At 40.4% G+C, this 24,822-nt stretch overlaps 1 protein-coding gene across 7 annotated transcripts; it reads left to right on the top strand.

Moving 5' to 3' along the window:
* Positions 1-1,886: 1,886 nt before the first annotated feature.
* Positions 1,887-24,491, top strand: LOC100705283 (adhesion G-protein coupled receptor G1). Of its 7 annotated transcripts, XR_003220505.1 has the most exons (14): positions 1,889-2,334; positions 2,440-2,472; positions 2,610-2,661; positions 6,387-6,471; positions 6,673-6,780; positions 8,009-8,170; positions 8,248-8,305; positions 8,405-8,496; positions 9,345-9,463; positions 13,724-14,001; positions 14,950-15,052; positions 15,187-15,521; positions 15,612-17,178; positions 24,290-24,491. XR_003220505.1 is itself a non-coding variant. In XM_005447743.4 (13 exons), the coding sequence occupies exons 1-13, from the start codon at positions 2,277-2,279 to the stop codon at positions 15,656-15,658; spliced, it is 1,530 nt and encodes a 509-aa protein (XP_005447800.1). In that variant the 5' UTR covers positions 1,889-2,276; the 3' UTR covers positions 15,659-17,440. The 7 variants fall into 7 exon arrangements, 6 of the variants coding, with proteins under 6 accessions (XP_019216608.1, XP_005447800.1, XP_019216600.1 ...); XM_005447743.4 differs by lacking the exon at positions 24,290-24,491 and having other exon boundaries at positions 15,612-17,440; XM_019361061.2 differs by lacking the exons at positions 6,387-6,471; positions 24,290-24,491 and having other exon boundaries at positions 2,325-2,334; positions 15,612-17,440.
* The last annotated feature ends 331 nt before the right edge of the window (positions 24,492-24,822 follow it).

Below are 24,822 nucleotides of genomic sequence, written 5' to 3'. Positions count from 1 at the left end.
AAATTTCCCCTTGTGGGACTAATAAAGGTATATCAAATCAAATCATATGTGCAGACACATACAAGGAATTTGGTTCCGGTAGATGGTGGCTCTCAAGCACAGCAATGTAAATCACACACATACACACACACACACACACGTGTCTATATATACATTACACATGCATACACATACATACACAAGATGTCTTCAATGTCCTCGATCGACAGTCCTGCCAGGCACATGACCCTCCAGTTTTTCCATCCATCTATCGTGTATCCGGCAGGGAACGTCCCTCCAGGACAATCGGGCTCCCCCTGAGCCCAGGGTTCTCGTTGAGAAGAGGGACCAGTTGATCAAATCCATAATTCCTCTTTTAGGTTTTAGAGAACAGACTGTGAGAGTCGCATGTTACCGTGTGAGGATTCCTGTTGTAATCATCCTAACCAATTTCCTGTCGTACAAGGGTGATGAATTAATTCAATTTCAATTCAATTCAATTCAATTTTATTTATATAGCGCCAAATCACAACAAAAGTCGCCTCAAGGCGCTTTATATTGTACAGTAGATAGCACAATAATAAATACAGAGAAAAACCCAACAATCATATGACCCCCTATGAGCAAGCACTTTGGTGACAGTGGGAAGGAAAAACTCCCTTTTAACAGGAAGAAACCTCCGGCAGAACCAGGCTCAGGGAGGGGCGGCCATCTGCTGCGACCGGTTGGGGTGAAAGAAGGAAAACAGGATGAAAGACATGCTGTGGAAGAGAGACAGAGATTAATAACAGATATGATTCGATGCAGAGAGGTCTATTAGCACATAGTGAGTGAGAAAGGTGACTGGAAGGGAAAAACTCAATGCATCATGGGAATCCCCGGCAGCCTACGTCTATTGCAGCATAACTAAGGGAGGATTCAGGGTCACCTGGTCCAGCCCTAACTATATGCTTTAGCAAAAAGGAAAGTTTTAAGCCTAATCTTGAAAGTAGAGATAGTGTCTGTCTCCCGAATCCAAACTGGAAGTTGGTTCCACAGAAGAGGGGCCTGAAAACTGAAGGCTCTGCCTCCCATTCTACTTTTAAATACTCTAGGAACAACAAGTAGGCCTGCAGTGCAAGAGCGAAGTGCTCTAATAGGGTGATATGGTACTACAAGGTCATTAAGATAAGATGGGGCCTGATTGTTTAAGACCTTGTATGTGAGGAGCAGGATTTTGAAATCAATTCTGGATTTAACAGGAAGCCAATGAAGGGAAGCCAAAACAGGAGAAATATGCTCTCTCTTTCTAGTCCCTGTCAGTACTCTTGCTGCAGCATTTTGGATTAGCTGAAGGCTTCTCAGCGAGTTTTTAGGACTTCCTGATAATAGTGAATTACAGTAGTCCAGCCTGGAAGTAATAAATGCATGAACTAGTTTTTCAGCATCACTCTGAGACAGGATATTTCTAATTTTAGAGATATTGCGCAAATGGAAGAAAGCAGTCTTACATATTTGTTTAATATGTGCATTGAAGGACATGTCCTGGTCAAAAATGACTCCAAGGTTTCTCACAGTGTTACTGGAGGCCAAGGTAATGCCATCCAGAGTAAGAATCTGCTTAGATACCATATTTCTAAGATTTTCAGGGCCGAGTACAATAACCTCAGTTTTATCTGAATTAAGAAGCAGAAAGTTAGCGGCCATCCAGGTCTTTATGTCTTTAAGACATTCCTGCAGTTTAACTAATTGGTGTGTGTTACCTGGCTTCATGGATAGATAGAGCTGCGTGTCATCTGCATAGCAGTGAAAATTTATGCTATGTCTTCTAATGATGTTGCCTAGGGGAAGCATGTATAATGTAAATAGAATTGGTCCTAGCACTGAACCCTGTGGAACACCATAATAATTAAGAATTAAGAATTAGGTGCCCAGTTTCACTTTCCTGGAACTGACAATATTTTCTATATGGGGTATCCTGCAACTTTTTCAGTCTGGGACAAACTGAACTGAGGTTGATATCAGTTTGATATCAAATCCTCACCACAAGCCTCTTTCTAATGCCTTTTCACACTGTGTCAGTCTATGTTTACAATGAAAATTTCAGTGGAACTTTAAACCACTAACTTCAAATTGCTCAGTCATGACATCTTTGAAAAAAAAAAAAAACATTAGCCCTGAATCACTTCCTCCTCTGACCTCTCTACCGCAGCTCTGCTAAGAATGTGTGAAATTCTCAGCTCACTTGGTTTAGCACACTTCAACCTGGTAGGGCAGCGCGTTGAAGCATAGAGGTATTTGTGGACGAGTGAGACACGATGTGGATTACACTTTTTCTCTTCAAAATCATCTGTTTTTCTATGTCCCAAGCTGCTGGTGAGTAAACTTATGATGTAATTGCTGCTATGTTTACAGTTGTTTGCTTATGAGATGAGTAAAACTAACTGTTAACAGCCCCTTAAAACACTTCTCTACTACCAGGTGGCAACAGTTTCACAACACAGAAGCCATTGAGTAAGTACTGACCAAACAGCCGAACATCTTGCCTTTCATTTGTCTCTGAATTCAGACTTCAAAATTGTATCAACTTCAAATCTTGTTGGACTGTTATTTTCTCATCCCTTCACTTTCTGTTTGCTTCACTTTGGCAGGGTGTGGAGATGTCCTGCTTCACTGTACACAAAGTAGCCTTTCTTGGACACGGTAATTTAAATGATGGACATCTAAACACTCCTATTTTGGATAAGTTGATTTGTAGTACATGAATGAATTAATGTGGACACTACTTGCTGTGGATGAATGCTGGATTTGACTTAACGTGACTGTCAAAACGAGAAACAGATATAATAAAATATAATAAATTTTGTTTATGGAATCAGACATTAAACTTATTGAAATTAAAATGAACAACATGTTCATATCTAGATTGCCATCATTTCTATGTTTTGAAATATCTACCTCAGCTAATGAGTACTCCTGAGAGTGTTAGTGCCTTTCAGAATCATACATGATACTATCCACCGGCCTGGAAGGGTACCAGGGTCGTCGACCCAGTGTTTTGGGTTTTGGTTCTTTGATTTTTGTCTATTTCATTATGTTCTCTGTGTGTCTTATATTTCTTAGTCTAGTCTGCTTGCACTCCTAGTTCTAGTCCTGATGTGTAGTTCTTAGTTTCGTTACGGTGCCTTCCCTGTGCTCTTGTGTCTCGTTGTCTCAGTTATGTTTTCATATCTGTTAATTCCTGGTCTTGTCTGTGTCGTGTCTGCCTGGGTTTGGTCTCTGTATGTGTGTGCGTGTGCGTGTGCATGTCTTCGTGTGTGTGTGTGTTCCCGTTACTTCCTGTTTTACTTTGATATTCTCCCGTCTGTGTGCGTCATGTTCTGTTATACTCTCCTTCGTCTCGTCTGTGTAACTTTGCCCTGTCCCCCTCTTGTATCCAGTGTCTGCGTCTTCCTCTGCTCGTTGTGGCGTTCTCCTTTATTCCATGCTGTGTGTTCTGCCTGTCTAAGCCTCATTAGTATTTCCAGTTGAGTTAGATTTCTGTTTTTTAATAAAGCTAAGTTTGAGTTTACTTCTACCTCCGTGAGTCTGCATATTGGGTCCCCCAAACCTGCCTGCCACACACAGCCCGTGACACTGCCTTTTACTAAAAGCTGACAGTGTCAATTGGTGTCAGTCCCGGCTTAAATCACCAGACTGTCATGCAGGAAAATGGGGTTTGTGTGCTTTTAGAGAACTTCATGTTTTTTCTTCTTGTTTTTAGCGCAGACAGACAAAACATGTTTACCACAACCCTTTTTCTGAATTTTGGATTCCACGTTTTGAAGCGTCAAAATTTGTATTTTGGGCCCTGCCATGTTACATTTTTGAAGGCAGAAGTAAACTTTCATGAAAGGAAGGGTGCAGTGTAAGTTACGAGCTAGCAAACTTGGTTAGCAACTGCATTCATAAAATATATAGGTGCAATGGAGTCATACTTATCAACTAATTAATGATAGATAAAGGACTGATAAAATAATAGAATTTCCCTCAGCAAAAGTAAAACATAAACTTATTGGATGGTCTTTACTTTCTACAACAGCACACATACACACACAAAGTAGAGGTCCAGTCCAGTGCCTGGAACATGTGGATGGGTCCTAGCAGACTCCAATAGTGACATGTATCAGTCAGCATGGCCGCGTGTAACCTAAACAATAAGTTAAAAAAGTAGGTTAGATTTAGTCAACATAACTACTTTGTTATGTTTATTTCCAGTGCAAAATGACCTATAACTTGTGATTAAAGCAGTGGCACAGGTTAACTGTTGGAATTGGTAACATGTTCCATTAAATAATGTGTTCCAACAACTTAGTAGATGAAGCATGTTTATCTTATATACACTACCAGTCTGTTTACTATTTTTTACATTGTAGATACATACTGAAGATATCAAATATATGAAGCAAGATATATGGAATTATGTCGCAAAGAACAAACTGACAAATAACTCTAAACATGTCTTATATTTTTAATTCCTCAAAGTAGTCACCATTTGCTTTGTCGACAGCGCTGCAAACCCTTGGCCTTCTCTTAATGAGCTTTATGATGTAGTCACCTGAAATGGTTTTCACTTCACAGGTGTGCCTTGTGTATAGGAATTTCTTTTACTTATGTATTAATCACATTATTTTATTGTATAATGCCTTGGTGCCACTGGATTTTAACATGTCTCACACCAATACTGTAAGACAAATGGTGGGGGTCTACTTAGGAAGTGGGGGAAGCAGACAACTCCAGTCTTTTGTCTCTTTGAGGACTCTGGGAGGTAGCAAGGGAGTGTGAACCTTAAGGTGTGAAACAGCTGTGTACTGCCTTTTGTTCCTGGAGAAGGTATTTAACTGAGAGCCATGCTAGGCTCAGTGAGACTCTGCTGACCTGCCCTGCGGTCATGTAGGCTCTCCACCAAGCTTGGTTGTCTGTTCTTTGTGTGTTTTGATTAAAGAATGTTAGCTACCGCTCACCGCTCATCTGCAGGCTTTATTTAAATGGAAAACTTCCACAACACTTGTCAGGGTTCATTTGTGGAATTTCCTGTCTTCTTAATTGGGATGGGACCATCAGTTGTGTTGTGCAGAAGTCAGGTTGGTACACAGCTGACACCCTGTTTCACAAGATGGCAAGAACTAAACAGCCAAGTAAAGAGAAATAACAGTCCATCATTACTTTAAGAACTGAAGGTCAGTCGGTCCAGGAAATTGCTAAAACTTTGAACGTGTCCAAGTGCAGTCGCAATAACAATCAAGTGCTACCACGAAACCCCAGGTAAGGAAGACCAGGAGTCACCTCTGCTGCTGAGGATAAATTCATCCAGTCACCAACCTCAGAAATTAACAGCAGCTCAGATTAGAGTCCAGATAAATGCCACACAGAGTTCCAGTAGCAGACACATCTCTACATCAACTGTTCAGAGGAAAGTGCGCAAATCAGGCCTTTATGGTCAAATCGCTGCTAAGAAACCACTACTAAGGAAAAGCAACAAGCAGAAGAGATTTGTTTGGGCCAAGAAACACAAAGAATGGATATTAGACCGGTAAAAATCTGTGCTTTGGTCTGATGATCCTAATTTGAGAGCTGTGTCTTTGTGCAACACAGAAAAGGTAAACAGATGGTCTCTACATGTATGGTTCTCACCATGAAGCATGGAGGAGGAGATGTAATGGTGTGAGGGTGTTTTGCTGGTGACTCAGTTAGGGATTTATTAAAAGCTGAAGGCTCACTGAACTAGCAAGGCTACCACAGCACCCTGCAGTTGGGCCATCATTTATTTTTCAACTGGACAATGACCCTAAACACACCTCCAGGCTGTGTAAGGGCTATTTGATCAAGAAGGTGAGTGATGGAGTGCTGCGCCAGATGGCCTGGCCTCCACAGTCACCTGATCTAAACCCAGTCGAGATATTTTGGGATGAGATGGACCGTGGAGGTAAAGCAAAAGGGCCAACAAGTGCTCAGCATCTCTGGGAACTCCTTCAAGACTGTTGGAAGACCATTTCAGGTGACGACCTCATGAAGCTCATTGCTTTGATTACTGCTTTGCACACTCTTGGCATTCTCTCAAAGGGTGGCTATTTTTAAGAATGTAAAATATAAAACATGTTTTGGGTTATTTCACACTTTTTGGTTTCCTACATAATTCCATATGTGTTCATTCATAGTTTTGATGCCTTCAGTGAGAATCTGCAACATAAATAGTCATGAAAATTAATACAAACCATTAAATGTGAAGGTGTGTCCCAACTTTTGACTGGTATTGTTTTTACAATACAACATAATATCCTGAGCTTATCTGATTATTGTAATGGAAATGTCACCTTCAGTATATATTAAGAGATTTAGTTGTGCCATTTGTTTGCTTCAGATCAGTGAATACTTATATACCTTTGCAGGTGTTATGAGGAAAAAATTGCAAAATGTGAACTCAAAACACGCATATTCGGCTTCAGTCGCCAAACCGTGAACTCATTACTAGAGGTGAGCACATTTTTGGGGGTGAGTTTGTTCTTTTTATAATATAGTTTCCTGAAAGATCTAAAAATACCTGAGACAAGGAACAAGGTGCAAGCAAAGGTAACTTTTATAAATTAGTAAGTGTGTTAAATATATTTGTATTGATATACTTTGGAGGATGAATGCATTAAAATCTTTTTTCACGCTCTTGTTTGTGCTTTTCAGGGTGATCTGAACCCTACATCTCACCACAGAGTTTACATCACATCCTCATCTTTCGAAGGAGCTGCCACCACAGTGATGGCTTCTGTGATCAACAGCACTTATTTTAAGGTAAGTAGAACCTTAGAATCTTAGTCCCATCATACAGTAACAATACATAATTTAAGTTTTGTTTTTCATAGAAACATGTTGCATCAACTTTTTTTTCCAAAAATTGTATTTATATATTTTTTATCTTCTTTGCCTCGCAGTGGAGATCAGGTCTTGTTTGATTACAGAATTATATAATGGCTGAGCGAGGCAGAAAGGATTTCACTCAGTGCTGTGGAAGTTGAGTCCTATTTATAGCTGTCAGAAGGTGATGTGGGAAAAAAAAACAGACATTAGAGACACAAAGGTAAAAGTTCAGATGGAGGACATACCAGCTTTTGAGAAGCCTGAGCAGGGGCAAAATGATGACATCCATAAGTCAATTATGGCTAAGACGTATTGTGCAAGCTGGGCACTAAAGTTGTAGGATTTGGATTCTCAACAGGACACTGCCCTGCATTAACCAGTACTTCTTATTATTGACAGTAGGTGCTAAAGCATTCTTCCTGCTCAGAATCCTCAAATCTGATATGTCTTGCTCTCAGCAGTCAGCTTCCTGGCATGATCTCTGGCTTTCCTCCACCTCATCTCCTGAGAGCAGTAAGATTGAGTCCCAGTGTTCTGAGTAAAATTTGCCCCATTCTGCTCTTTGCCTTCTGATGTATGGACACTGATTACAAATATGAGATAGTAAGTCCCACTATGCAGTATGAAGGACACTGAATAAAAGTTTTGTTTTATAATCCTACCAAATCAAAGTTAAAACTGTAAAATTGAAGGAACATTTTGATGTCAGTCCAGAATGTACCCTTGACATTAGGAGTCACATAGATTGTATGAATAAATTGCTGGGTCTTAGGAGTGAGAAAAAGTTGAAACTGTGGTAGCAACTAGAGAGGTGTCAAATTCATACATTCCAGTGGTGCAGTCTTTATCCTTGAAGCTGAGGAATTTGATTGCCCTATGCAGTATCTTTGCTGTTCCTAGATTGGGATGGAGATCAGCTTCCATTTTCAAGTTGCATTAGCTATCATCTAGTCTCGCAAATGGCGTTGATGTTCCTGTCTGTTTAGTTTGTATAAGTAATTAGCATATGTAGCCGTGTAAATTGCAGATACAGCTGCTCTAGCATAACTGAAAACACAAAGTGACACTAACACTTGCTGTTAAAGCAAATATAGCTCCAAGTCTCTCTTTTTAAACTTAATTTCAACACTAACATTATTGTCATGTGTCTGCCTCATTGCAGCTGAGTCCTCCACAGAGAAGTAGATTACAATTCCACCGCAGAGAAGGCACTGTGCTGAGAGGATTAGTGCTTGCGGTGAAGGCAGTTAACATGACAGAAAATGGTGAAATCATCAGAAATCTTTTACAACCCATCATGTTATTCTTCAAACACAACAACATGGTAAAAACACAAACATAGTTGGGCTAACATCATATTTATAAAATGGAATAACCTGTTTCCCTCTTATTTTGATTTAGTTGTCAGAGATTACAGATGGAACTTGTGTATTTTGGGAAGAATCAAACAGTGGAACAGGTGCTGTTATCGATGTCATTGTTTGGTATTTTTATGTCTAAGTAAAAAGGCGACGCACACTTACTTGGTCTGATTTTATTTTATTTTTTTACTGTGTAGGTTATTGGAGTGTTAAAGGCTGCAAAACCAATAAAACTGGAGATGAATTTATTTGCAGCTGTGACCATCTCAGCTTCTTTGCTGTGCTTGTGGTAATATAATTTAACAGAAAATGTTTAAAGTTGGTCATAAAAAATACATTTTTGTCTCATTATTGTTTAGCAGCTGTAACTCGACAGAGCATATCAATTAGGAGACAAAATGCCATGTGTATAGTATTTGAAGGTTGACATATTTTGCATAATTAATACCAGAATAAATGTGAGGAATAGATTTTTTTGATGCCAGCATGAGCTAACTAGTGTATTACTTATAGATTGTATAAAAGCAGGACGTGGCCTGCAATGTGACTCGTTAGTTTTGGAATCAGCATTTAGAAGCCTCGGTGTTAGCTGCCTTAAGGGAGAGAGGACAACGGATGCTAGGAATCTTCATCAATAATTTGTACTGGTACATTGTACAGATATAGATATCTGCTTTTGATGACTTACGAAACAAGCTAACAAAATACTGGAATACTTGTATTCTCTCACTAAAACTGAAGTACAAATTGTTTGGCTGGGCTGTGTCACACCACATAGTATTTGTTAAATAATATCACTAATCTAAAGGTTAGCTGACAGTATTTAGCCAGCGCTGTTTATGCTAGCAAACAAGTTACTCAAAGCTGCCACATGCCTTACTTTTAGCCTTCCTTTAACATTAGTGAGGTATAACTCTATTACAATTGTAATAAATAGGATGAAATTATCTATAGAACCTCAAAACTATCTTTGCACTAAGCTGTAAACTTGATTGTTAATATCATTATGGCAATTTTAACCCTAGTAATTAACTTGCTTTTGGAGGAACTGCATTGTTTAGCATGTCTACACCAGCTTCTTGGTCACACTGTTACTTCCCTTATTTTTACATACGTATGTGTTGTCTAATGTTTCAGAACCCAGAGATATCAGTCACAAACTTGGATGCGGAGAAGCTAAGCTACATCACTTACATTGGATCAGCACTCTCAGTCATCTTCACATTCATCAGCCTGATCATCTTCATTTGGCTACAGTGAGTGTCCTCATGTCCTGTGATGTGTCATATTTAAATATTGTAGAATATCTCTCTAGTTTAGCAGACGAGACATTTCTTTCATCCTTTCATCAAGGACCCAAAGTAATGTGTTGATACAAAGTGAATTACTGCCGGTCTCATTTCATAGAAAAATTTAATTTTGTTTTGTTTTTTACTATGTTGTGAAAGATTGGACATTAGTTATTAAGCATCACAAAACTAACTTGTCCCACACACTTAAGATGACATTCAATGTGAAAGATTTCGCATCAAGCATTTAATTCTGGTGAGTGGCAAAAACCCAGGTCACACAGATAGCCAGGAAGCCCACCGCAGTGTTTGGTGACTAAGTAGATGGCTTGCCTGTTTGTAAGAAGACTACCATGTTAGTATTGAGGCACGACAGAACCTTCAATATTGGCATGCACTTTTGTCAGGCTGGACTCCACTAAAAGAAGCATGGACATTTGTAATATTCCTTTAACAGATGTCAGAGCTTACAGCGCCTCTCACCACATGTTGCTTCATAGGACCTCAGTTGTTGCTCCAATTTTTGAAACTTTTTAAAAATAATTTTTGAACTTCCCTGCATGAATGCTTTTTTTTTTTAAATTATTTTTTTACAAAACCTAGTTAGTTTATAAACCTAAATAAATGCCTGGGTTTTTCCATTTGCAGAGAGTAGGTTTTAGTTCCTTATAAATAAATTATGGTTCTCTCTTCTATAGTTTGACATTTTGTCTGTGACACTGCACCCTGCTGATAGTAAACCACTTCAGTCCCAGTCCAGTTTCAACACACCTTAATGCCACTATTGTGCATTAGCGATAGCTAGATGCTTTAACCTGAAAATTGTAAATTTACATTGAACTTTGGCCACATCTCAATTTGCCCTCAAAATATTTTATGGAGTTGGAAAGCTTTGAAACATTGTGAATCCTGACACCTATCTCAGTTGTTGTGAAAATGTTTATATTTAATGGCTCTTGCATGTGACGGTGCCGAAATGGCATGGTTACCCAATCTGCTCCAAACTTCACATGTTTGATAACAGTCCAAGTGTGGAGACGTCTGTACGTCTGTTGGTCACGGATGGACGAACTACTGCATAGGCATAGAAACAGGAAATTGGGTACAATGTTCATGAGATGTACAGAAAATTTTCATTGTGGGTTCTACACAGGAACATGATATTACAAGCAACTCCTTCATGCAATAACCATGCAGAAATGTGTAAGTGTAATCATGTGACAACAGGAAATAGCTTAACAGTACAGTTGGCTTCAGCTGTAGCACACTTTGACAAAGTGTGAAGACCCTATCATCATTGCTGCCAGCTTCAGTTTTTTGTCTTTTATTGTTTAATCCACAGGACCACGAGCCTCCCTTACACATAGACAAGACATTTTATCTTGTATATTTAGTCTTGTAGCCATTATAAACAAACAACAAGCTTATCATCTCTATTAGTGTAAAGCAGGGGTCGGCAACCCTAGGCACGCGTGCCACCGTTGGCACGCGAAGGGTTAACTGATGGCACGCACGACCATAGCTGGACTCGTACCGGACATTTGCTCGGTGGCCCGATGATTTTTTTTTTTTTTTTTTTTTTTTTTTGGTGGTGGATTGGCCAGACGCTGGTCGGTGTGTAAAAATAACTCAGTTGTTTGGTGGTGGCTATGGCGTAGCTTCCACAGATTCAGTAAAATTAACAAGTGGTGGAGGCCAGCAGGTGGATGAGGGAAGGGGAGGAAGGAGGAGGAGAGACCCGAGGCAGCCGCCGGTCGGAGCCTCAGGTGAACTAAACTTCAGGTAAGAAGTTATGACCTGCAGTCTATCTGGGTCAGATATAAACCAAGTTTAGGTGGAGTTTATTTTCGTTGTGCTGACTTTTTACAGTCAGTTACAATAACTCGTACTGCGTGCTAGCTAGCATGACGGAGTTTATATACTGCTGGGCGGGTGCTATGATTTTATTGATTGTGAACTTTATTTTATTCATAAGGTTAGTTAGTAGAGTTGCCTACCGTCCCGTACAAACGGAATCGTCCTGCATTCAGAGAAATTATTACGCGTTTCGTGTTGAGCTGAGAAGGAACACAGTTTGTCCCGTACTTCAGCCAGGATGGAAAAAGACACAAAGCTGGAGTTATTGTGTCTTTGCTGCACAGCTGCCTCTTCTTCTCCTCTCATTCTCTCCCCTCTCTCTCCTGTTGCTACTTCAATCATGAAACTGATCAATGATCAGCTGATCGGCTTTTCTCTCTTGTTTGTTTATCGCCCACTTTGCGCCAGAAAGAGGAAACCGCCGGATGTCGCACTAAACAACAGCAGCACGTTTAAGCGTGGTCAGCTCTTGTTAGAATTTATTTAATATTAATTTCTAGTATCAGCTGATGTTTGCTGGAGCCACAGCTGTAAAGCTGCTGGTCATGATATCGGTTTGTATATCTGGTGAGAGGGAAACATGAAGATGAAACCAGGAGATGTCCTTACTGAATCATCAGAGCTGAACAGGTGACGGAGAAACAGGTTTACCTTTTAGGTGACATGAATGAGTTGAAGGGAAGTTATGAACTGTTTCTGAGAGACAAATAACACCAGCATCCTTTTCTATGTAGCTGACAGCTGGTAACTGTGCAGGGGCGGGTCTAGGAAAGTTTTGCCAGGGGGGCCAGGTAGGGCATTAACAGGGAAAGGGGGGCACAAAGAAATACTTTCTTATTCTCATTTAAAATGTCTGGCTGTTATTAAATAATTATCTGAAGCTTACAACCAAAGTTTTTATCTGATTTAATCATACATTTACCAACAAGACAGTGTACATCACTGTCACAACAGCGTTTGTTTTCATTCAAAGGCTTTATGGCTTTAATATCTGGGGGGCCGATCTTTAGTCAAAATGCATCCATAGACTCGAGACACAATGCATTTTTGGGACTTTCAGGTGTATGGACCAATGTTTTATTTTCTGATCAAACCAGAAATCTTTCATGAGCAGCTAGATTTGTCTCGCATTAACTGGCTGAGTTAATGCCAGTTAATGCGACATCGAAGCAGCTGGAATCTACAGCTGTGCATGTTCATGGAGCTTGCATTTTCACCTGCTGGACATCACTACCTGACAAGTTTAACTGTCTTCAGAACATTTCAGAGGCCTTATTGACAGTATTTGGCTCTACATATCTGTTCAATTCAATTCAATTCAATTTTATTTATATAGCGCCAAATCACAACAAAAGTCGTCTCAAGGCGCTTTATATTGTACAGTAGATAGCACAATAATAAATACAGAGAAAAACCCAACAATCATATGACCCCCTATGAGCAAGCACTTTGGCGACAGTGGGAAGGAAAAACTCCCTTTTAACAGGAAGAAACCTCCGGCAGAACCAGGCTCAGGGAGGGGCGGGGCCATCTCCTGCGACCGGTTGGGGTGAAGAAGGAAAACAGGATGAAAGACATGCTGTGGAAGAGAGACAGAAATTAATAACAGATATGATTCGATGCAGAGAGGTCTATTAACACATAGTGAGTGGCTGGAAAGGAAAAACTCAATGCATCATGGGAATCCCTGGCAGCCTACGTCTATTGCAGCATAACTAAGGGAGGATTCAGGGTCACCTGGTCCAGCCCTAACTATATGCTTTAGCAAAAAGGAAATCTGTGTGAGCAGATTTTCTCTCACATGAGTGTCCTCAGGTAGCCGTCTGAATGTTGGACACTCGGAGACCTGTGTCTCTGAGTGGGAGACCAGAGATCACATTAACATGTGTGTCTCTGTATTAACAAACATACCATATTCGCCCAGTTTATTTTTCTTATCATTGTTGTGAGGAGACCATAAATAGCATTTGTATTTTCTGTTGTACAGTTCATTTGCTGTTATGGAGTTCTTGTTATGAATAAAAAGTGTCTTTTTTTTGTTTCAAAATAGCTGATAACTATTCACTGATAGCTGCCAACATTTGCAAACAAATATAATTCTATAAAGTGGTTCTATATAATGTGTAACTGTTAATATAGAGCGTTATTAAATTTATTGCTAATGCAATCATATGGCACACTGACTTCTGAGGAAATTTTAAATGGCACTCGCTATCAGAAAGGTTGCCTACCCCTGGTGTAAAGTATGGAAAAGCATGGAAAGTATGAACAGATAAGAAACTGATTTTAAAATTAAACATCTAAAAATGCCAGATAATGTCTACTATCTGCAAAACTGGTGATAAATAAATAATCCTGTTTCTCTTGTAGTCGGCGGTCTCCTGAGAAGGCCATAGGTCTGCACATGCAACTAACAGGGGCAATGTTCTGCCTCCACCTCAGCTTCCTGCTGTGCAGTTTCTGGGAATGGCTGAGGAAAAATGAGGACAGCTCAATTTGCCTGGTTCTTGGTCTCTTTCTACATTGGTCTCTGCTGGCCACCTTGACCTGGACTGCTCTGGAGGGGTTTCAAATCTACCTTTTGCTCATTCGGGTCTTTAACATCTATATCAGGAGATACCTGCTCAAACTCTGCCTGGTTGGATGGGGTTAGTGAAGTTTTGTTGGGACAGTGTTTCTGTCAAATACGGCAAAAAAAAGAAAAACACTAACGAAGCAACAGTTCCAAGACAAGACTTAGGGTATTTAATACAGACAAGGTAATTAATGATTTGAAAACAGGAGGGTAACAAGACAGCTGAATCTAATCTGGACAATAATGCAGGAGGAAGCATGCACTTCTATCATTATCCTTCTTTCAGAAATGAGAAACTGAGCACGAGTGGGGGGTGAAACTCATAGCAATTGAGACCTGACAATAAAGAACACTAAGAATCAAGAAACCAAAAAACTGACGAACAACCTTAAAAACAAGCAAAATTATACAAAGAAAAATTCAGAAGCCAGAGTATCCTGAGCTCTCATTGGCTGTTGTTTGAATTGGTCGCCTTTAAATTAAGAAAAATTTATAGTGGGACTTTTTCACACATTATTCACTAAAGCTGCTGAATGTTATAGACTTTTTTCAGTCTGTGGTTGCCATTGTGTTGCAAATCACTTCCTCTCTCAGTTCAGCTTCTAGTCAACTGAACAAACTGACAAAGTCTGGCAGTTTAGAGATAGGAGAAATATGTAGATGGGGGCTCCATCTCAAAATTTCTCAAGGTTGGTGATTTGTGTAGACTCATATTATTGTTTTTTTGTTTGTTTGTATTTTTTTCATGTAGAGCAATTTCTTTTTGAATAAATGGAATTAAGAGAAGCCACATTCCAGTGTTTGCGTTTTACACGCACACACACAGACACTGGCAAGGTTATTACAGTGAAGCCCGGAACTTGGTGATAATCTAACATTCTCCATATATCTTTTATTTAATGTTTGAGAAACTGCAGTGGATATTGCAAATTTCAAAAAAAAAAAAAGGTTACATTTGATCTTATCTTGGTCTTTGTATCTAATGATTCAATTAAAGGTAATTTATCATTCCCTTGTCCAGGTTTTCCCACATTTGTCGCAACAATTTGTGGGATTTCAGGTGTTTATGGCAAGTACACTCTACAACTAAGGGAAGCCAAAAATGGCAATTCAACAGCACAAATGTAAGAAACTCAGTGGTTTTGATTTTAAATAGGTAATTAGCATGGTAGTTTGACTATGCACAGATACATGCTGTTATGTTAAAGGAGCTCACTGTATTTTTTTTATTTTTTATTTTACCTTATATAATGGGCAGGTGCTGGATTAGCAGCGACTTCCAATCAAGGCGTCCTCTAGTGAGCTACATCACTACCGTGGCCTTTCCTTTGTTGGTGGTCCTGTTCAATGCCTGCATGCTGGGGCTGGTTGTGTGTAAGATGTGGAAATTAAGAAGTGATGATAAGAAGATGAACTTTGGAAGCAGCAGTGACTGGAAGGAGATAAAGAAAGAGAAAAGAAAGAGGTTATGGAAGGACTGTCTCACAGTGCTGGGCCTCAGCTGTGTGCTGGGGTTACCTTGGGGGTTAGCCAGCACTACATACGTTTCACTCACTGGGATCTACATATTCACCATTTTGAACTCCCTTCAAGGTTAGTATGTGAATGATTCTCATATCAAGTATGCACTGGACTTTGATTACTTGCAAGAAGAATTAACACTCATTTTTCTTCTCTTCTCAGGTGTATTTATATTTCTTTGGTCTGTGGGTTTGGCCCGGAAGTCTTGATCTGGCTAGGTTTCATTAGTCAGTGACTCTTCAGAAATGATGGACACCAGTTGTAACAGCCAATAGCCAACAAAAGCCAATATGTATTATCTATGACCTGTATTAGGTGTTGACTGTTGAATGAGGTTTTTTTGCTGTTTTCTTTCTTCTTTTATATGCAAATGTCTATTTTGAAAAAATGCACCTATGATTCTTATGGTTGCATTATTTTTAGTAGAGAAGGCAAAGATTCTCAACAATTTACTGATTCATATAAGAAAATTCATGTATTATGACTTAGGTAAGTTACTGTAGATGGAAACTTTTGCGCTTTCATAAAAACATTTGGTTTCACTGCAGGTCATTCTGTCAGTGAGATGTACACTTTCAGATATTTTCTTCTGGCTTTCTCCTGTATGAGTCAAGTAGGAAAACTATGATTAAAATATTGTAATGCACAGCATTAGTTCTGCACACTTAAATCACCTACATGATCATTTCTGGAAACTGTCATAAGGTTTGAGGTTTCATGTTAGTTTCATGAGCTAAAATTGACCGTAACCTTTTCCTTCAGTGGTTTGGGTGCAAAGATTGCTGTCAGTCCTTCTGTTTTAAGCAACAGAACATCCTGAAACACAAGCCAGCCTATCACAGACCCCACATACCCTCTCAGCAGCTGACTCAATGTGTATTAGTCACCTAAGAATGAGGAGGCTATGCAGACACGCCATGACTTTATGCTACTGTACAGATGATTGTGAAGCATGGATGTTGCAACATAGCTCAGTGGAAGCCATCTTGATTTTCATGGTTAGTACTGTTACTGAAGGAGTGTTTAACATGAAAAAATACTTTTATTGCTTTGGACTGAACTGACTTTTCTGTGAAATGGGGCTGCAGACATCATCTCATGTTATCTGACAGGAATTGAAACTGAGTATTGAACTATGAAACTCAACAACAGAGTCGCTCTAGAGTGACTCCTTGTGCACAATAATTTCTGCCTTTTTTGTATTACTCATGGTTTTACTCATAGGCTGGTTGATTTACAACAGCATGTAATGTGACAGATCCTCCAATACACATGTGCAACCAGAGTAGCATTTAATTCAATTAACCTGTAGTTCTACATCCAGCTGATAAAAACATTAGTCTCAAGGCACCTTACATAATAAGACAAAGACCCTAGGAAGGAAAACCACAACCATATGGTGATCCTTTATAAGCAGCACCTGGCCATAAAGGAAACAGACAGGAACAGATCTTCAACAGAAGCCATCTGCTTTTGTGGTTCCAGGGGAAGGGGAAATAGAAGATAAATAAAGAAGAGCACACAGAGATAAGGAGAGCACAAACTATGAGAAGAAGGCAACATTTTGTGGCATGCAGTAGTGCTGTAAAACACAAGAGTGAAAAGAGTTTAGCGGAGAAGAATTCTTTTGTCCATAATGGGAAGTCCCATCGCATCTGTCAAACAACTCGCGGTTACAGCTGTTCAAAACCCCACAAGGCTGGCTGACACGATTGACAATGGGCAAGCTGTGAGTACTCACTGTGTTTACTGAATGCAATATGGATGAGATCTTGAAGAAGCTCATGGCTCTGCAACAGGGAATTGATAGATCTGATGACCAGTGAGGGACATTAGGCCAACAGCAAAATTGGATGCAGTTGTTCACATTAACCCAAACAACAGCAAGTTTATTTATTCATGCGGGTGGCTGTGGCTCAGGCGGCAGAGCAGATCAGCTACTGATTGGAAGGGTGGTGGTTCGATCCTTGGCTTCCCCAATCTGCATGTCAAATATCCTTGGGCAAGATACTAACCCCAAGTTGCCCTCCGATGCATTCATCAGAGTGTGAATGTGTGTGAATGTAGAAGTGCTTAGAAGTGTGTTTAGAAGTGCTTGTATGAGTAGGTGTGAATGAGGCATGTTGTATACAGTGCTTTGAGTACTCCAGGAGAGTAGAAAAGCACTATATAAGAATCAGTCAATAATCATCTCCTTCACTCATTCAGCTCCGGAACAACAAATTCTTCTCCTTGATAATGGGACTGTGTTTTGACTCTCTGCCCCTATCCTTCAACGACACGTGCGTCAGCCGAGGACTGTTGACTTTTGCTTAACCGGGTGAAAGGACATTTTCTCTCAAGCTGAACACAGGATACACACACACATATGCATGTACACTCACCCCCCTCCCCCATTCCAAAGCTTCCGATGCTTGCTACCCACCTGATGCAGACGGTGGGTCTGTCCAGCGCTGGAAATGGCTGCAGGACAACATGTCTGCTGTCTACACCGGATCATTCCTTACCCAATACCCTCCTCCTTTGCATGTCACGTACTTTTACATGGTGTAAGATGTGAATATTCATGTACTGCCTGGGGCTCGCTCGGGCCACTTCGGGGATGGGGTGCCCTCGGCCTCTCGGCCCGGGGCTCGGTCACTCAGGCACAGCTGGCTGCCGGCGGAGCTCACAGGCACGTCACTGCAACCCCCCTGGCTTCTGCTCCGCGGCTGCTGAGTGACCCCTCATCTGGGACTCTCCTCAGCTCTTTCTGGGATAGTGGCGCGGCTGCCCCTCTGTTGGTCTTCCTTGGTCTCTTGTGTACGGGGGGCCTCTGGATGTCTGGAGTTTTGATCTCCTCCATACCTGCTTCATGCCCTGGAGGTCGGGGCAGTGGCCCCCCACACCCTCTAGCAGATCATTACATGAAGGAACCTTTTAAAAACAAGCGCGTTCATGCTCACAGGTGTACACACGGGTGATCACACACACAAACTACACCCTTTTGAGCTCCTACCTCAAAGCACACTGTGCGCTGTCGATCTCACGTGCTGCACCATAATGTTTAATATTTAGTATTTACTGTCATATTCCCATATATCATTGTGATCTTGTTTATTACTCTCGTCTTCTTCTGCTTGCTTTCTTTTTTCTTTCTCAACAGGTGATCCAGGTGATCGATATGTATTTTTTTGTCTGCTTATTCTGTTGGTTTTTGTTTTTTGCCCTTTTTCCCCGTCCCTCTTCTCAGGTTTTTTTTTTCTTTCCCTCTTTCTTTCTCCCCTTTCTTTCCACCAGTCAAGTCTGTCCCGTATTCAGCAAGTGAAAATAAAATAAACAATAAAAGGTGAGTCAGATGGACCATTACGGCAAGGCTGGGATGGTCCATTTGGTAAAGTAAATCCGTTGGGCATCTTTCTTCGCCTTTAGACAATAATTCTGATGGCAAAAGAACCAAACGGGACAGGTTAAAAAAAAAAAAAAAAAAAAAAGAATATTCATGTGCTTTGTTGTTTTCTTTACTGTCCTCAAACTGGCTCCCAGTTAGGAGCCCAGTTTCTCCTCTTGTCCCTGATGTGTGTACTTTCACTGTTCTTTTGGGCATGGCCATGCCCCCCCCCAGACGCAAGCATTTCGCTGCATGTTGTACTTGTATGACTTGTATGTGACAAATAAAATTTGAACTTTGAACATCTAGGAAATTTCATAGCTTTATATAAAGCCCTATAAAGCTATGTGACATGGTAGCTTTATAGGGCTTTATAATTAATATAATTATTTTAATGTTGTAGCAGGAGAGTGCTCTAATTACTAATATACTGCTGTGTGGTTTTCAGTGTTGGGCAAGTTACTTTGAAAAAGTAATTAATTATAGTTACTAGTTACTTCTTCAAAAAAGTAACTGAGTTACAAGATTCTAAAAGTAATTAATTACTTGAAAAGTAACTATTGCGTTACTTTAAAAAAATGTTTAACCCTCTGGGGTCCAGGGTATAATTGGCCACTTTTGACTACTTTTGATTTTCCCTCCACATTTTACCTTTTAAAACTATTTGCTTTGCCTTGTTTGGTATCATCCTTTTCAGCACAACCTTACATGTCTGAATTTACAGTTATGTTTTCATTTTGACATACTGTATTAACACAATTCATCTAAAATCAGACAAAAAACATAAAATCTGAGTAGAAAAAGCTATTTTTTACTGTAACAACCACAAACATGTTTATTGAATCATATTTCAAAAATTTAAATGCAAATATAAATTGTCAATTTTAAAATCATATGCACAAGTTTTGCAAACAACAAAGTTATTTGCAGCCATTTACCTTTCACCCTTTTTTAATAACCATTTCGAACTATTTACATAACAATCAGCTGTTCTGCATTCAATAAGATGCCACACAAATTATTTGTGCCACTCCAAAAAATAATTTCTGTCCACTACAAAGGAGACCATCACAGCCTGATACCTGCAGGCCTGACAGCAGGTGTATTTTCTACAACGAGACAGCTGTGACCTCATTGTTCTGACACACAACGCAAAACTATCCACAACACTACGCACGAACTACACAAGACAATACATTAACTATACATTCCAAACACGCTAAACGTCACAAATCTCTCACATCTCAAAACTCGCGCTCTCTTTTTCTGCTGTCTTTCTTTCTCTCTCTCTCTCTTAGTGATGTGTCGGTCGCGAACGAAACGCCTCTTAGAGCCGGATCTTTATAGAGATTGACAGACCACGTGACTTTCGCGCATTGCTTTGTGGGTACAAGTGGCAACAAAATTAAAATACTGCATCAAGCGCTAGCATTTCCAGCACCGGTAATCATTAATTCTGCGGTTTTAATCCCTACTTGTATTTTATTTGCCCCAAAAACAGTTATGTACAAAACGACGGAGAACACGGCAGGTCCGTACAAAGACAGACTTGACGAAAAGGCAAAAAAAAAAAGTATGAGAAAAAAGTCAAAGGAGTGAAAGGGTCAGACCCATACGAGCATACAGAGTGGAGTAAGGACGTTAGTGTGCTGCCCAACTTTCATCACGGGTCCAGGTCCAGTTTACTTTGGTGATTTGGACTATTCCATTTCACAGCTGTTGTTAAATTTTTTCCTTTATCTCCTGTACAGGCAAACGCAATCTATTTGTCGTTTCAGGTTGTAGTATTACACAACATTTTCAGATCTAATAGAGATAAAATGAGTGTTTCGTAATTCATTCAATTTATTGTCTTTATTTATAACTGGCATTATTGTTTCATTCTATTAGAGAATCTTATAAGAAAGAGGCAAAATTATATTCCATCATGCTTTATTAGCTGCTTCAGTGAAAAACAAATCAACAATGCAACCAAAAAAAAAACAAAAAAACACTGCAAAACAACATCATGGAAAACAGTTATTCATCACTTGATTGCTTTAATACAACCCTTGGGCACATATATGCGGGACGTTTCGTGGCTGTTTTGATATCGCTCTCTCTCTTAACTGATCAAATCTGGCTGTGGTAGCAGCTTTAAACTCGGTATGACCCAGGTTGATAGAGGTGCCCAGTCTGGATCGTATTCCAGCATTTTGTAGGCTGGTTTTCCTACAAAACACAACAAACATTAGCCTGCAAAGTCACAGTGAACAAAGCAGCATAGCGCAACGAATTCAATTCAAATCAATATAAGACTTATTTGTAACCTACCTACATCAACAATTATGTTATGTTATGATAAATTACGTAATAACTACAACAGAAGACATACCTTTGTGGAAATGCTTGGAGCAGACTAACATGTGAGCTGGAGTGTTCTGGAACGTTATATTTGGTCTTCGAATGGCTGAAATCCAGCCCATCCGTCGGTTCTTTGTTGCATCGGAAACACGGCTTGAACAATTTCTCTTCCACAACGTAATCCGATAAAAACCAATCTCTTTACCCGTCGGCTTCCCGTGGCTGTCATGCGACCGGCTATTGTAGTTAATAATACAACAGCTTCTTCCCATTTTTTGTGTTTCTTTTTATCGCTGTGTGACTATTTTCATGTGAAAGCCTGCATGCGCTAGTACTGCTTGCCACTCGTTCCCACAATCCTTTGCGGTTTTACCCTGGATTGATAGAGATTGAAAATGTGACGTCACATTTTCAAACCGCAAAGGATTCTGGGAACTCGTGGCAAGAGGTACTAGCGCACGCAGGTTTTCAATTGAAATCAGTTACACAGCGATAAAAAGAAACAAAAATGGCAAGAAGCTGTTGTATTATTAACTACAATAGCCGGTCGCATGACAGCCACGGGAAGCCGTTTTTGTTTTGTTTGTTTGTTTGTTTGTTTGTTTGTTTTTCAGTCATAAGCAGAGAGTGCTTGCTAGCACTGTCCTTAGACAGTAAACGTGACTAAACTATTGAGGAAAAATGCCGCGTATATATTGTTTATCATGACTCTGGTTTTACGTGGCCTATCAACACAATTTAAAAACTGGTATATATCACCTTGTTGCTTTGTCATCTTAAAGTGATCATGATTGGCTTACCACGACTACTTTATTCTCCCTCAGCCAAACAGCAGCACTCATGCGATTGTTTTGCCCCCTTAGCTCCAGGTGTTGTGCCAAAAAGTGATGGTTTACCAGAAAGTCATTGCCATCTGTGGGAGCGCGCGCAGCTGCTTAAAGCTGTAGCGCCCAGATTACTTACAGCTACTTCCGTGCAACTGATATAAGGTGCGGTAAGCTGAACACAGCTTCAACTGTCTGTTTGTTGAAAAATAGTAACGCGACCGCACCGCATTTTCTTGTTAGTAACAGTAACGGCGTTGTAATGATAGGAATAGTAATTAGTTAGATTACTCGTTACTGAAAAAAGTAACACCGTTAGTAACGCCGTTACTTGTAACGCCGTTATGCCCATCACTGGTGGCTTTATCTATAAGAATAAATTATTTTTAAAAGTAGTTCTAGTTTTTCAATTCTTTAAATGTGTAATAATAATTAAGTAATAAGTAAATACAAATATCAAAATACCCATTCATCCATCCATTTTCCTGCCTCGCATCCGAGCTTGGGCCCAGGGGTAACAGTCTGAGCAGAGAAGCCTAGACTTCCCACACCACACCTACCTCCTCCAACTCATGTTCCCAGGCCAGCTGAGAGATACAATCTCTAGTGAATCCAGGGTCTGCCCTGGGGCCTCCTCCCGGTAGGATCATGGTCTTGAAATGGGAAGTGCTGGTTCTCATTCCTGCCACTTCACACTCAGCCACAAACTGCTCCAGTCGAAGCAGAAGGTTGCCACATGATGAACACATCATCTCAAAAAAAAACAAAAACAGCGACCCTCCACCACCTGGCCATGCTTAGTAGGGGTGCAACAATACATGTATCGGTATTGAAACGTTCGATACAGTGCTTTCGGTTCAGTACGCATATGTATTGAACGATACAAAATTTTTAATTTATTTTATCAACTTTTCTTCTGACGATGCAGCCTGTGTTGAGAGCTCAGTGGATCTGCGCTCGACTACTCCACCTAGGCTGCATTGTTGAGCGTAGATCGACTGAGCGCCGCCTGTATGCATTCACTCAAGCTAGCGAGACAGAAGTTAAGCTTGTTGCAACATGGCAACTGCCTCAACGCTACTCGAAACTGAACCTCATCTACCGTCATTCAGATCTGGCGTTTGTAACTATTTTGGTTTTCATGTGAAGCATGACCCTGATGATAAGTGCGTCATGGACAAAAGTACAACAGTATGTCGGATGTGCCACGCAATGCTCAATTACATCGGTGGGAACACAACGAATATAACTGCACATTTACGCCAACATCACGCTAGTGCAAAGACAATTGGAAGCAGACAAAAACAACAACAAGCAAGCTACAAACTTTACCCGAGTCATTTAGACAGCCATTAGCACATGAGGGCAAAAGAAATCGACAGGGCAATTGCTACTTTTATTGCTGTCGACATGCGACCCTTTCTGTTGTAGAAAACACCGGGTTTCAGGAAATGCTGAGAGTACTTGAGCCCCGTTACAATATTCCTTGTTGTTTTTGTATAGCTTTTATTTTGGAAAGAGCCATTTCTCTGTAATAAACTCTCTTTTCCACAGACGAGTGATTTCCCGATCAGATAGATTTATTTTTTATTATTTTGTTGTTTCAGCAACATTTAATTTAAAAACTGTACTTTTGAGTTAAAAGAAATATTTATCATTTCAATAAATTACAAATTAAAAAAGACATGAACATTTTTTGTGTGTGGAAAAAATATCAAACCGTGACACCAAAGTATCGAACCGAACTGAACCGTGAATTTTGTGTATCGTTGCACCCCTAATGCTTAGATATTCTGTCCAACACCAACCGGAAACAAGTACAGCTTACTTCCAGTGATACGAACCGAGCTCTTGCTTTATTTGTACAGGGACCGAATGGTCTGTAAAAATGGGCAGGGCACCCCATTCTCCCGAAGCACCCTCAACAGGATACCCTGAGGGACCCTGTCAAATGACTTCTCCAAGTCCACAAAACACATGTATACTGGTTGAGCAAACTCCTACCCACCTTTGAATATCCATGAGAGGTTTAAGGTGTGGGCTACTGTTCCACAGTCAGAACAAAACAGTCATCATTCCTCCAGAATCCAAAGTTTGACTAACAGGCAGACTCTCCTGTACCCTGGCATACACTTTCCTAAGGAGGCTGAAAAGTGTGATCCCCTATTGTTGGAGCTCTTCTTTAACAAGGGAACCACCATCCCAGTCTGTCATTCCCAGTAGCGGTTTTAGATACGGGCGACACGGGCGGTTGCCAGCTATGTGGTCAGAGGATAAGGAGGTGGTGTCTGTTTCTCCACCAGTTCCGCCAGAGGGAGTGTTCGCCCAGGGCGCCAAACAGGCTAGGACCGCCACTGGCCATTCCAAAGGCATCCCCTGAGATCTCCACTGAACGTTGCAGAGATGGGTTTACCACGACAGCCCTAGGCTCAGGACAATATCCAGAGCCTTCAGGAACTCAGGAAAGCAGCATCAAAATAAAACCGTAGATATATTATTGTTAGGATGCCTGGATCGTTGACCCAGGGTTTTTTGGGTTTATTATATTATTTATAATTTCTAGTCTTTGGGTTTTTGTTAGAGTCATGTCTTATGGTTTGTCTCTGTGTAATCCTTAGTTGCTGTCTCCCCTGTCCGCTATATCCCCGTGTCCAGTCAGTGTCTGTGTCTGTCCTGGTCCCACGTCTCTGTTCCCTCTGTAGTGCCTGCATGTGAGTCTGTGTCTTTTGTTCAGTCTGTGTTATGTGTTTCCTGTTTTACTTTGAACGTCTCTGTCTTATCTCAGTGTGTTCAGTTTACGCTTCCTTGTCTCGTCAGTTCTGATTTGCCCCAGCTG

The sequence above is a fragment of the Oreochromis niloticus genome, linkage group LG1 (assembly GCF_001858045.2).
Source record: "Oreochromis niloticus isolate F11D_XX linkage group LG1, O_niloticus_UMD_NMBU, whole genome shotgun sequence".
In the NCBI taxonomy this organism is placed as follows: Eukaryota; Metazoa; Chordata; class Actinopteri; order Cichliformes; family Cichlidae; genus Oreochromis; species Oreochromis niloticus.
This window is presented reverse-complemented; position numbering and strand designations above follow the sequence as displayed.